The sequence below is a fragment of the Meles meles genome, chromosome 18, assembly GCF_922984935.1.
Source record: "Meles meles chromosome 18, mMelMel3.1 paternal haplotype, whole genome shotgun sequence".
NCBI lineage: Eukaryota > Metazoa > Chordata > Mammalia > Carnivora > Mustelidae > Meles > Meles meles.
Genome location: NC_060083.1, coordinates 6,149,637 through 6,164,504, shown reverse-complemented (window position 1 = coordinate 6,164,504; position 14,868 = coordinate 6,149,637). Strand labels below are relative to the sequence as shown.

Here is a 14,868-nt window from a genome sequence, read left to right as displayed (position 1 = left end):
GAATGCTACATAGTGATGGGATCCAGAGCAAAAGCAGGGAGGCCACTTGGGTGGATCTAGCAGGTGAGAGCCGATGGCCAAAGGGTGGTCACAGTGGAGACAGTGAAATGAGAACAGATGGGAACCCACTTTGAAATGGAAATTGCTCCTTGAATGCACGATGGTGTTGAAATATTGCAGAAGGAGCTATGTGACTAAAAGCAGAGGGCAGCTGGCACAGGACATAGCCACTGGCTGAATGTGAGGCCGGTCCACGTGGAGAAGCTGGGTAAGGTGGAGCTGATGGGGGTGCCTGGGTAGCTCAGGCAGTTAAGCATCCAGCTCTTGATCTCAACTCAGGTCATGATTTCAGGGTCATGAGATCAAGCCCTGCATCAGGCTCTGCACTCAGTAGGGAGTCTGCTTGAGGTTCTGTCTCTCCCTCCCCGACTGTCCCCCAGCTCATGCTTGCTCGCTCGTGCTCTCTAAAGCAACCAGTCAGTCAATCTTAAAAAAAAAAAAAAGAAAAGAAAAAGTATGGAATGGAGCACATGAACTCCCGGCCCAGGTATGGGCTTGATTGTCAGGACTCGTTTACAACAAGGCAGAACCCAGAAGATTGGGGGGAGGGCGACAATCCTTTATACCTCTCACGTGTTGAGTGCCTTCACCACCAACCTGTTTGCTAACGCTGAGATCCACCTCTGTCCCCCAGTTCTGCCTGGAGACAATCACTTGACCCCCATGCCATCCGACATGTGACTCGAAGGAGATCTTGGTCACACGGGGCTCAAAAATGTGTGTGCCTTTCCCGAGGGAGTACTCCCTCCCTGGAGGACTCAACATCCTGCTTTTGGGGTGACCCAGTGTGTTCCAAGCGCACTTGCTGACTTGCTTCCCTCCTCAACAATCCTTTAGAAGCAAAAGAGCTTAATCAACCCAAATTATAGGGGTCTGTCTCATTCCAGGGGTTGATTGGAATATCACTGCTCTGGGGGAAGGAGAAACAAGTCTTCTTAAGAGGAGATTTTCCCTACTAGAAGGACCGTTCTCAAAAACATGTCCTTGGCAGCCCATTAATTATATTTCATTTTGACAGATCTCATATTTAGTTGTTATATCTTTAGGGGGAAAAAGGTGTTGGGTGATTAATTGGTCGATAGGGTATGTTAATTGAATGCTAATTAAATTTAAATCTAATTCATATTTGAAACACTTAATTTAACTCAGGGCCAGAAAATTAGAATATTCAAGCTTCTTGAAGGAACTTGTCTTCCTATCTGTCACCTCCAAATGTCTATTGACACTTCCTCCTTGTTTACAAACTTGTTTTTCAAGAGAAGGAATCAGATGGTTCTTAGAGCTTACAGCTGTAAAAAGTATCAGTTCTCGCAATACATATTTAATTGCTTCATTGGGGGAAAAAAAAGTACATAGATCTCCACTGCATTACTTAAGGTCACCCTTAACAAGTCCCATCAGGCTGGGCAGGGCATTGCGTGAAGGGGCGATTCCAGAAGAGTCTATGTCAGTCTCCAGAAAGGTGCTGAGATGCTGTGCGTGGAGCCTGATATTACCTAAAGGCAGCAGAGGAGCCCTTCAGGATGCTGGAAGCTTCTGGGAAATTCCCCGAGGCTGTGTTCACCTCAGGAGGAGAACTCTGAGACCTCTGCTGACAAGCTACCCACTAGCTCCTGTCTTATGCCCCTGGGGGAAGCAGGGGCCCCCACCCACCCCGATGTGGGAGCCAAAGAGCCTCTGTGCTCCTGCACTGTGTGACCCAGAGGAGGCAGGTCTACCCAGGATCCAGGTATCTGTAGATTTCCTTGGGAGTCGAGCCCCAGGCCTCCCAACTGTGAAGGTTTCTTCTGTTTCTACTCCATAAGCCAAGAAAACTGGGGACCACAAGTATGACAGACAGAGCGTGGGCTCTGAAATTTAACTGCTCCAGATCTGTACCCCAGCTTCACTTTAGAGAAGTGCCTTTGTTCTTCTGTGCCTCAGTGTCCCCATCTGTAAATGGGATAGTCATACTAATCTTGCACGGATGTTGCGTGGCTTCAGTGAGATTGTGCCTGTTTGCGAGGACCTGACACAGGGCACGTTGTAAGGTGTTGAACGCCTGGTCGATGCAGTCGCAGTCACTACCAGCTGAGTCCCGGTGTCACCACTGGTCCCATAGAATATCCCAGATCCGATAGTAAGTGCTGCTGTTTGCAGGAAGGTGCACACTGCACCATTGCCTGTCCTTCACCCCTGTTCTTTCTCTGTGCTGCCGTCTGAGGTTTCAGCCTCCCTCCCTCACTAACTGGCTCATCTTCTCAGCTGTCCTGGAAAAGCCTCTAGAAAAGAAGGCTGGCAGAAATTACGGCCCCCCAGGCCACAAGAAGCTTATCTATTTCATCGATGACATGAACATGCCAGAGGTGGACGCCTATGGAACCGTGCAGCCCCACACCATCATCCGGCAGCATCTAGACTACGGCCACTGGTAAGAGCAAGCATGTAAAGGGCCTGGGGCCCGTGGGGTGGTGGGGGGAGGGGGAAGCCTAAGTCAGGGCTGAAGGCTGTTCTGCTGGAGCCACAAACCACAGGTGAGTGTTGGTGCCCAGTGAGAAACCCCATAGCAAACCACATTCCTCATGGGATTCTGTTTCCTGGGGAGTTCCCAATGGGCATTCATGCCTACATGGGAAGTTTGGTCCAGGAGGATGCTGCATTCTCATCTAAAGGTAAAAAAAGAAAAAGACCTACTTTTTTCTTCAATGTTCACCTCGAAAGTTGCCTTCTCCAAACCCCCAAAGCAGAATTCACCACTCCCGTCCCCCACGGCAGCCCCACAGCCCTGAGCAGGTACTAGAGTGAGAACAGACCCCATGCTGTGGACCACACAGAGGTCAGCAGACCTTCGTGGCCTGTGTCTCCTTTGGAGAGACTCACAGGGTCTCACACTGTCTCTTCAAACAGCATAATTTTTCATGGCGAAAGGTCTGAACTTGTCGAAAAAAAAAAAAAAAAAAGAAGTCCATGGTTGGACTCCCCACTCTGGCCCACCTTTCTACCCTGCATTGAATTAGCTGCTGAGAAAATGGTCAGTGCAAAGACGAAACAAACTCAGAGAGAATGATGGTTGTGATGATGCCCCGAGTTGCCTCTCAGTCATGCCTCGCATCTTTGCGGGATGCCTGCCATGTATCACCACCCGCAGTGTGCCCACCAGCATCTGGACTGTACTGGGACTCTTCAGCCCTACACATACACTTCAGACTTAGATGGGCAGTAGGCACTCCCTGGAAACCCTGCCCTGTTGCCTTGGCATGTTTGCATTTCCACTCTCAGCAATGGCTATTTCGTGTCTTGGGACTATCTGTGAGCTTCCCACCCCACCTCTACTGGTGACCACGGGCGCCATCTTTGTTTCTTTCTTCCAGATCTGTACAACTTACTTACTTCCCCCTGCTTCGCTCTCTCCCCAGTCCTGGCACACCTTCCCTGAAACTGAACCATCACCAGCTCTCGCTTCTATTCTCTTCTGCCTCCTACATTAACCACCCCTCATCTCCTAAAGGGTTCCTTCTCCTCAATATGGAGACTCACCTAGATTTCCTCTATTGTGTTCAGAAACATCATTTTCTAATTATTGGCCTTTTCTCTCTCCCTAAAAGCCAAATGTCTCTGCTTTGTTTCCACTTCCCCACCTTACCCATCACTGCTCACCCCACTACCTGGTTTCTGTTTCTTCTGTTTTACTGAATGGTCCTTTTTGCTCAACCCTTAACTCTGTCTTTCTGTAAGATCCAACAGACCCATTGGGTTGGGTTGCTGTCTTCTTCTCTCTACAGCCCAGGACATCCTTGACTGCTTTCTCCTTTTGGAAATACTGATTTCCTTTGCCTTCTGGGGGGCCACACACCCTGGATTTCCACCCTAACCCTTAGTCCATTTTTATGGCTTCCTTCTCCTACACTACTCCCATAGATGTTGGATCCCTCCGGATTTGGGCCTAGGCTTTTGTCCTTCTTCAATCTCTACCAATGGATCCAGAATTTTTTTTTTAACCACCCAAACTCATGAATGATAGGACACATCCCACCTCACCTTGACAGGGCATTTACCTGCCTGGGCCCTAACCCAACTCTCACTGTGGTTTCTGTCCATTCCAGGTATGATCGGAACAAGCTGTCCCTGAAGGAGGTCAGAAATGTGCAGTACATTTCCTGTATGAACCCCACTGCAGGTAGCTTCACCATCAACCCACGCCTGCAGGTATGGGGGGATCGAGGGTACCCAAATCCTGAATAAAGTCTACCTTACCAGAGCAGATATCACTCAGTGACAAGTAATCATTGGCCCTTCTCCTGCCCAGCCTCTGAAAGTGGCAAATCATACAGGATGCTGATTTGCATTTCTAGGGGAACAAAGGTACTTCCAGAGCCATGAAGCTTTTCGAGCTGGAAGGGGTCATGGAGTCCATCTGATTTGGCTCATCTTCCGAGAGATGAAATGACTCTCATGTGGACCTTCAGCCTCAAATACTTGTTGGGACTCAGAGATGCTCTGAGTTCAAGTTCTGTTCTCTTCCTACCTGCTGACATCTTTGACTAAAGGCCCAAAGACCATTACCCCTCTAGTCATTTAGATTCAACCTAATTGTAGGTTCCGCGTGAGACATGTGACCAGATTATAGAATTCAAAGCCCTTCTAAGAATTCCTCATTATTTTACCCAAATCCCCAAAAGGCAATTTTGACTCTAACTCATGACTCTAACTGACATGCCTTTTCCCCTGGGCAGCGTCATTTCAGCGTGTTTGTGCTCTCCTTCCCGGGAGCGGATGCCCTGGCCTCAATCTATGGCACCATCTTGACTCAGCACTTGACGCTCGGACGTTTCCCAGCATCCCTGCAGAAATCCAGCCACCAGCTCATCAATCTGGCCCTGACCTTCCACCGGAAAATCGCCACCACGTTCCTACCCACAGCAATCAAATTCCACTACATTTTCAACCTCAGAGACTTTGCCAACATCTTCCAGGTGAGTCCATCTGCCCAGAGACACAGTGATGATCTGGTCCATTCCACTCTCAGTAAAACAAGAGTTAACTCCAAACTCTTGGGCCAACACACGGGTCTATGGAATCATAAGCATAATAAATGGGTGAACAGGGTGTCGTGGGATCCTCGAGGAAGGACGTCAACCAGATAGAGTTCTGTTTGCCAATGACGCCATTCCCCAGGACGCATTTCTGAGTTGATTCCTTTGGGTTGCAGAAGGCTCGGCATCTTGAAGAAAATGCTATAGAATGATTCTACTGTGCCTCAGAAGGAAAGCAGAGAAAACTATTTTGCAGGCCCTGGTGCTATACCCATTATTCTTGGGCACAAAAAGAACGTCCTCTGAGTCATGCAAGAGAGATCTGCTTCCTGAAAAAAGGCCATGTTGGAATATTCATAAGACACCATCTGCCAGCCCCTGGGAGACCTCGGTTTAAAAACTCCAGGTTCCTTTCCAGGCCACAGCCATTTGAGTCTCTTTGAGCTGCTCCTCTGAGTAGTGATGGCCTGCCTCTGCCTGTTGCTTTCCGCTGCTTGACCCTGACCGCCCAAATGCCTAGAGGGCAGTGCGGCGAGCCCCAGCCCCCTCTTCCTCTTGGTCAGGCACACCATCCTCACGGGGTAGGGGAGTCCACAACTTTCCCATCCTGGACAGGAATCTGCAGAAACTACATCTCAGAGAGGCTCCTCCCCCAGAGAGCCCTGAGCAAGGATAAAGGGAAGGATGCCTCTTACCCCAAGCAGAGGCCACACCTGGAGGGGAATGTCTGTCTGTCTGTCTGTCTGATCAGGAAGTGGGGCAAGCCCTACCACAGCAAACATGGCTATGTGGAATTCATTACCCAGGGCCCTACCTGAGCAGGTGGGATTCCGGGGAACCTCAGACTAGCAAAGGCCCCAACTGTGAGAACACAGGGCCTGCGTGGTCCAGCCAGGCCTTTTGGTTGGAAAGAGAAGAAATTCCCTAAACATTAGTTCAGAGATAACGACTGTGTTCCAGAAGGGCTGAACCTATCAGTGCAGACACCGAGACCCACATGAGGGCAGGGCTTTGAGAACCCACCTAAGGTGGCTCAGGACAGCCCTCCTGGGTCCTGGACCCCTCGTAGACATTAGCTCTGCTAAACACGAGGAGAAACAGAGACCCTCCGGGGCTTCTATAGATTTTCCTGAGAGCGCACCGCCGGCCGGTGAAGGAACTAGAACACAAATCTGGGTCTTTGGGTTCCTGGCCAGTCCCTCCGTCCTCCACACCATTCTGCCCGTCTCATCTGTGCTTCTGACGAAGAGAACGAGCATAAGGTAGTTGAGGCAGCAAGAAAGACTGCGCTCAAAGCCTTGTAGCATGAGGCCAAGACAATCACCAAGTTTGTGCGTGCCCACTCTCGTCTCTCATCTTTTGAGTATTAACAGAGAAAGACCTCTTTTTTTTTAAGATTTTATCTATTTATTTGACAGAGAGAGACACAGCGAGAGAGGGAACACAAGCAGGGAGAGTGGGAGAGGGAGAAGCAGGCTTCTTGCCAAACAGGGAGCTCGATGCAGGGCTCAATCCCAGGACCCTAGGATCATGACCCGAGCCAAAGGCAGATGCTTAACTGACTGAGCACCCCAGGCACCCCAGAGAAAGACCTCTATTATCACACACCCCCTCTCCGAAACCTCACTGCTGCTTGGCGTGGTGGGGGAGTCACTCTCTGCATTTCTGAAATGCTGAAAAGGGAGTTAACATTGTAAGAGCAAATTCACATCACTCATAGGGCAGAGCTGAAGGGAGGAGAGCCTCAGGTCTCTTTTATCAGAACCATCCCACTCCTGTCCGGACAGACGCCTTGTCACCCTCACACCCTGAATTGTATACTCACAACAAGCCTTTGGGATGCACATTGTTATCCCAATTTCAGAGAGGCTCAGGGAAGCTACCAGCTAGGTGAGAGCATGAATGGTCACGAAGGTAGAAACTACACACCGTGTCGGTGGAACGAATAGGAAAGCATCCAGCCCCGTGGGAACAGAGGGAAAGGTAGAGGGGGCCGCTGAGAGATGAGATCGGAAAGATCACTGGAGGCCAGAGTGGACCGCATGTAAAGAGTCTGTAACAAGAGCTAACATTTACCGAGCACGGTCCGAGGCCTTACACATCTAATGGTTTCATCCTCAAAACAATCGGGTAAGGTGAAATACCGAATCTTTCCAATTGGGAAATGACAATGCTGTGCCACAAAGAAATCGAGTACCTCAATCGTGTTTGCACAGGCAACAGCACTGAGACCCGAAGCTAGAATGTTCAGCTCTACCATGCAGGTAAGGGGGCAAAAGTGAGGGGGAAGGTCTCTTGTTCCACACGCTCCCCCACCCCCCAGCCCATGTCTTCGCCTGACTCAGGCTGCCTGAGTGGTGATCCCCTAGGCTTTCAGCAGCCTGCCAGCTGTCAGCCACCTGCCACAAGGGTGGGTAGGAAAATGCATCCCTCCCGGGGAGTGCCTGCCTCCCTGCAGCCGCACAGCCCCCCGCCCTCCTCCTCCAGAGGTCAGTTTCAGGCTCAGAGCTTGACCACAGCCTCGTCTGCCTACCTCCCCACCTCCTTGTCTGAAGGTCTGAGGATGGAAGCATTGGCACGGGGTGGGGGTGGGGGGATCTGTTAAATGCCTGCGAGAAGACAGGCATTGCCTAGAGAGCACGCTGCTTTCCTCCACTCGGCTTGACCCAGGGCTCAGTAACTCAGACCTTCTCTGCACTTGCCTCACTGTCCTGATCAGGGCACAATCAGGAGCTCTGAGTAGGGGAAATCATTAACCGCTCCCATCCCAGTGTGACTAAGGTGATGCAGAGTCTGTGCTTGGTGGGATCCCATCGACTCAGCCCTTAACTCCTGGGCATCCTGAGCAGTTGGCTTTCCCGGGGTTATAAGCTCCAAGTGATAGCACACATCACTGTGAAAGACAGTCCAGGAAGTTGGGGTTCCTGGTCGGTGCTTCTCCCTGCCCTCTGCATCTCATCCCTGGCTGATACCTAGGAGAGCCAAGAAGGAGGGAGGCTGAGACACAGGTGTGGGTAGGGCCAAAAGGACCTAATGGAATTTCTTTCTTTGCAAAAATAAACTTATCAGAGTATAACATACATGTAGGAAAGCACACAAGTCATAAGCTCACAGCTCGGTTAATTATCACAGTCATCACACTTACAGAACTATGAGAAAGAGATCAAGATCTTTGGATCAAAAAACAGAACATTCCCACATCCCTAAATCTCTTCCTTTTTTCTCCCTTTGATTTGGTTTTTTCCCCCCAAAAGGTAAATGTTGTGTGGACTTCTAGTCGAACTGATCCCTAAGTTCTTTTGGCCCATTTTGGGATGTTATCAAAATAGAATATTATTTTTGTAACTTTGTAACTCATTTTGTAACTTCGTTCAGTGTTATGCTTACATATACAAGCATGTTACTGGTAAAAAATACTAGTGATGATTTCTTTCTTTCCAATCCTTTAATCTTATCATTTCTTTTTCTTGTCTTATTGTGCTAGTTACAACTGCCAGTAAATTGTTGAAGAGAAGTTGTGAGAATGGCTTCTTGTTGCATACCTACTTTTAGGGGAGAAAAGCTTGTAATAGTTGACCATTAAGTGTGACGCTTACTATGGGTTTTGGGAGATGCCCTTTGCCAGATTAAGAAAATTCCTTCCTGATTATAATCTCCTAAAAGTTTTAGCCATGAATATGTGTTGAAACTTAACAAACAACTTTTCTGTAGCTCTTAAAATAATTACGTTGATTTTTTTTTCTCATTGTTTCTGGAAATGTGATAAATTACATTGATTACTTTTGAATCTTAGATCACTCCTGCATTTCTATAATCAACCCAATTCAATGGCTACATGTTGAGCCTTTTATATTTTGCTGGGTTCCATTTGCTATTTTTTAATATGCTTTTTGCACTTTCATTAACAACATTGTCCTGTAATTCTCCTTTCCTCATATAATGCGTTGGGAAGTGGTCCCTTTCTCTACTCTCTGGAAGCTTTTGGAAAACCCTGTAGTGAACCTTCCTGAAATGTCAGAAGAATTTACTGCTGAAACCCTCTGGAGTATTTTTTTTTAAGATTTTATGTATTTATTCGACAGACAGAGATCACAAGTAGGCAGAGAAGCAGGCAGAGAGAGAGGAGGAAGCAAGCTCCCCGCTGAGCAGAGAGCCCGATGTGGGGCTCGATCCCAGGACCCTGGGATCATGACCTGAGCCGAAGGCAGAGGCTTTAACCCACTGAGCCACCCAGGCGCCCTTCTGGAGTATTTTTGTGGAAGAACCTAAGTTATGAGTTCTATTTCTTTGTACACATTAGACAATTTAGATTTTCTATTTCTTCTGTGTCAGTTGTAGGATATCAATGTTCTCAATCTCTAATTTATTGCCATACAATCATTTATAATATCCTGTGATTATCTTATAGATACCTGTTGTATATGACATTATCTTCTCTTTCTTGTACCTGATAATGATTATTTGTGACTTTTCCCATTTTCTCTCTTTTTTTCTCTTTTACCAGTCTTACTAAGGAGTTATCAATTGTGCTAATCTTTTCAAAGAAACTGATAAGTATACACATATGATATCCTTTTTTTGCTTTATTTGCTGTCTCTATTTACTGTCTGCTTTTATATTACTAATAATTGCTCTTTTCTTTATAATCTTTTTCATACCTTTAGGTTTGGATTCTCCTTTTTTCTAACTTCTTGACATAGCTACTTGTGTCATCAATCATCAGCCCCTCAGCTCTTATAAAACATTCATTTTAAGGCTATGAATTTATCACAAATTATGCCATATACTGTACCATGCAAACTTTTATATGTTATATTTTTATTGTCATGCACTTCATAATATTTCTTTTTTTTAAAGATTTTATTTATTTATTTGACAGACAGAGATCACAAGTAGGCAGAGAGGCAGGCAGAGAGAGAGGAGGAAGCAGGCTCCCTGCTGAGCAGAGAGCCCATGCGGGGCTCGATCCCAGGACCCTGAGACCATGACCTGAGCCAAAGGCAGAGGCTTAACCCACTGAGCCACCCAGGCGCCCCCATAATATTTCTTAATTTCCCCTATGATTTCTCCTTTAACCCATGGGATTTGGGAAGTATATTGCTTTATTTTTTTTAAATTGAGAGATTTTCTAGTTATCCTTCTCTTATTGATGCTTAGCTTAATTCCACTGTTGTCAGAAAATATACTCAATTATTTTATTCCTTTGAAATTTGTTGAGATCTGCTTTATGTCACAAGATCTGACCAGTGTGGCTTTAAATAGTGCATTCTTCAGGAGCTGAGTGTAGTTGAGTCAATATGTCAATTAGGTCAAATTTGTGAATCATGTCATTGAAATATTTCATATCCCTCACTGACTTTTTTGACAACTTGCTCTGTAAGTTTCTAAAAAAGTTATGCAAAAACCTCCCTCTGCGATTGTGGGCATGTCCATTTCTCTTTTTGTTTATGTCATATTTGCTTTATGTATTTGGAAGCCATGTTATTATGTGCACACACATTTAGAATTAGTATATCTTCCTAGTGGACTGACCTTTTTCTTATTATTAAATACACTGCTTTGTTTTTTTTTAAATGACTCTAGCTTTAAAGTCAGTTTTGTAGAATAAGGTGGCTATTCCACATTATTTTAGTCTGTATCTTCATGCCATATTCTTTCCAATTCCTTCATACTGTATTGTTTTTTAATTTCTTATTTCAGCCTCTTTTTTTCTTATGTTTAAGGTATATATCCTATAGGCAACATCTAGTTGGATTTTTTAAATCTAGTCTAATAATCATAGTCTTTAAATTAAAATATTTAGTTCATTCATGTTTGATGTTATTTTATGTACTATATATTAGGATTAAATCTACTTTATAGTATTTGTTTTCAGTATGTTCAACCTATTCTATGTTTCCTTTCCCCTCATTTTTTGATATTCTATCAAACTAATTACTTTTTATTCTTTTATTTTCTCCCTCTTTTAGCAGACGTCTTTTTACTGGTCATCTAATGGTTACCAAATGCATCATTTTGTCCCTTTTTCTTTTATAAATTAGTACTTTATCAATTTCCATATAATGCAAGGGTCCTAGAACAATTTACATTCCTCCAATTTTATTCTATTGTTATTTTTAAAATTCAGTGTATATTGAAAACCCATACTACACTAATATCGTCTTAGTCAACATTTTTTTAATATTCATTTATTTATCTGAGAAAGAAAGTGAGAAGGAGAGAGAGTGAGCAGGTGGGAGGAGCAGAGGGAGAGGGAAAAGCAGGCTCCACTTGAGCAGTGAATCCAACACAGGGCTCAATCCTGGACCCTGGGATCATGACCTGGGCCAAAGGCAGACACGTAACCAAGTGAACCACCCAGATGCCCCAAGTCAACATTTAATTAGATTTACTCACATATTACTCTTCCCATTGCTCTTGTTCCTGTTGCATTTCTGATTCTTCTATTTGGAATCATTTTCATTCTGCCTGAAGAACTACTTTAGTATTTAGTGTATGCTCCATCTGCTACAAAATTATCTCTCGGTTTGTTATTTAACCGAAAATACATTTATTTCTTATTTTTTTAAAGAATTTGTGAAGGGAGTTTAGAATTCTAGGTTGGCAGCTATTTCTGTTGGTATTTTGAGGGTGTCCTTCTACTGTCCTGTGGCTTCCATGTTTCTGTTAAGAAATAATTATATCTCGGGGCGCCTGGGTGGCTCAGTGGATTAAGCCGCTGCCTTCGGCTCAGGTCATGATCTCAGGGTCCTGGGATCAAGCCCCGCATCGGGCTCTCTGCTCCGCAGGGAGCCTGCTTCCTCCTCTCTCTCTGCCTGCCTCTCTGCCTACTTGTGATTTCTCTCTCTGTCAAATAAATAAATTTAAAAAAAAAAAAGAAAAAAAAAGAAATAATTATCTCTCAAGTCTTAACGTTCCTTTGACAATACTTGTTTGGTGGTTTTTTGTTTGGTTGGTTGGTTGGTCGGTTGCCAACTTTTAAGATTTTCTGTTTGTCTTTGATTTTCAAAACTTTCACTGATATACCCCGATGTCTAAGTGCTATTTTTTTGTATTTATCTTGCTTAGGGTTTATAGCACTTTTGAATCTGGGTTGGTGTCTTTTCTTTTCAGTTATATTTTTTCTCCAGTTTTAGAGAAGTTCTGGCCAGTATCTTTTCAGATGTTGCTCTTGCTTCTCTCTCTTTTCTTCTAGTATTCTAATACACATATATGACATATGTGTCTCATATGTCCCTGACACTCTTTCTTTTTTCTGTTTGTAATTCAATCTGAATATTTTGTGCTACTCTCTCTTCCTGTGAACTAATTCTATTTTCAACTCTGTCCATTCTGCTCTTAACCCCACTGATAAGCTCTTAATTTCATTAACTATAATTTGGGGTAATTTTTAATTTGAGAATTTCCATTTGATTCATTTTTAAAGACTCCAATTCTTTGACAAAGTTCTTTACCTGATATCCTCTAATGTCTTGGTCATATTAATCATAGTTTTGTTAAAGTTTATGTCTGATAATTCCCAGTACCTAGACCTTCTATGGGTTATTCTTTTCTTGATTTGGCCATATCACCTGGTATTCCCAGTAATTTTTGTTTGATTGCCAGACATTAAGTGTTTTAAAATGTGCAGATAATTTGAGGGTTTAGATGATGCTAGTTTCCTTCAGTGATTACTTCTGCATCTGTTTCTGCCAAGCTGCTGCCACGGACTGATAAGATTGAAATTAGGCTCCAGTTTCTGTGAGGACTAAGTGATTTGTGATTCACTCATATTCCTAGTGTATAACCATTTGAGGGGTTCCCTTGGGGTTTTTCACCATGACCCCCTTCTAGGTAATCCCTGAACTTCAATTTTCCTCCTTCCTACCCCTTGAGATAAGTTTGCTCAGCATCTTAACCTGCCATTTGTCTCTCTGTCTTTTCAGTTTCTGAACCTATAAGCCATTAGTTGTGAATTGGCAAATGTCCAAAGGAAAAAGAAATAGTGCCAGGTTTAGGGTTCATCTTTCTTCCTTTTCTTCTCTCTAGTAATTCATCTTTTTGAGTCCTCACTGCCCTGGTTACTCCCTAATGCCTCTAAAAGATGAAACTTTAAAGATAATTTTCCCATCTTTTGTAGTTGACTTCAGTGGATTGGTTTATAATCAGGTATTCTGCCCCTACTGAAAGCAGAAATCTTGATGGAGGTTCTTGCTATGTTATAGTAATTGAAGGATTCAGTATTAGTCTATTCCTTCTTTCAACGAGCACTCGTTGAGAATCTAGTATATGTCAGGCACCATGCTAGATGCCAATAATACAATAATAAAAATAAACAATACCCAAAATAAAGTCTGTCAGTTTCCCTGCCTTTGAGACACTCATCGTGAACTGAAAGAAGCAAACCTGTCCAAAGAAAAATGATTTTAGGAACAAATAGATGTATATATAAAGGGTGATGTAGAACGCATCAGAGGGAATGCTATTGGGCAGGAAGAGAAGTGTCATGGAAGACTTCAAGAAAGAGATAACACTTGGAGTGGATCTTGAAATGTGAGCATAGCAAGAAAAGCAGAAAGCATAAAGACACAGAAATTATCAGTATCAGAAAATAATTTTAATTTGGTGAAACTGAAATCTAGATTTTTATGGGAAATGGTAAGAGTGATCATGAGGAGCTAGACTGGTAGTCCTATTATGACCAGAACTTTATGCCATGCTCATGAATCAGAGCATTATTTTGTTGGTGATGAGGAATAATTAAATAGCCCCTTCCCTCTATGATAAAAAAAGAAAGCACTGGGGGAAAACACAGGTCTAATGAGATTGAAGTTATAGGACCTGTTGTGGTCGTTGAGAGACTCTAATCTTGGTAGTCTCCATTTTTCAATGAAAAAGAAGACTAAGACATTGACAAATAGTAACAGAAAGAGGTGAGGTAACAGAGAAATTCTAAAAGAATAGTAAATGTTTGGAATAATCCCTACGGTGTATAGAAGGAGAACATATTATAGATAAGTGGATTGCTGACCTGCAAAGGTTAGTTATAATCATCCCAGCCCTCTGTCATCATCCTGATTTTACATAAGCCATTGCCCTCCAGACTGTTTTTCGAGTTGGCACTTAGGGAATTGAAATACAGCAGAGAAGCTACCTCTCTCCTCAGTATGGTTACTTAGAATGTAATGGTCAGCGTTTTAGGCTCTAAGGTCAGGCAGACCTAGTTTCAAAACCTTCTGGTTTTGTACAAAAACCACATACCATATATATATATATATGTATATGTCATATATATATGACACATATATATATATATATATACATATATATATGTATGTCATAGGCATACTTCCTGTCTTTCTGAATCCTGATGTCCACATTGTACAAAATAGATATAGTAAAAATTATTTTGTAGAATCATCGTGGTGGTTGAATGATTATTATCTGGCAAAACTTCCAGTCCAGTACCTGTCACGTAACTGGTTCAATAAATTATAGCTATTGCAGTTTTAAATTATTATCCACATGATATTTTTCTCTATTCTCTTTAAAGGGCATTCTCTTCTCCTCGGTAGAATGTGTAAAATCCACACAGGACCTCATAAAGCTCTATCTGCATGAATCAAATCGGGTTTATCGGGATAAGATGGTAGAAGAAAAGGACTTTGATCTTTTTGATAAAATCCAGACTGAAGTGGTCAAGAAAATTTTTGATGTGAGTATTGCCCTGCAAAAAAATTTTACATTTGAAAAATAATAATTATGCAGATAATCAACCAAATGATAAAATCCAGCTCATAAATTGGGGGCAAAATCA

The 14,868-nt window shown here is 43.6% G+C and overlaps 1 protein-coding gene across 1 annotated transcript in view; it reads left to right on the top strand.

The window, feature by feature from the left end:
* Positions 1–14,868, top strand: part of DNAH9 (dynein axonemal heavy chain 9) — a 326,713-nt gene that overhangs the window by 175,847 nt on the left and 135,998 nt on the right. The window contains 4 exon segments of the mRNA XM_045984493.1: positions 2,305–2,470; positions 4,143–4,245; positions 4,773–5,012; positions 14,605–14,766. Of these exon segments, the coding sequence (XP_045840449.1) occupies positions 2,305–2,470; positions 4,143–4,245; positions 4,773–5,012; positions 14,605–14,766 (671 nt within the window).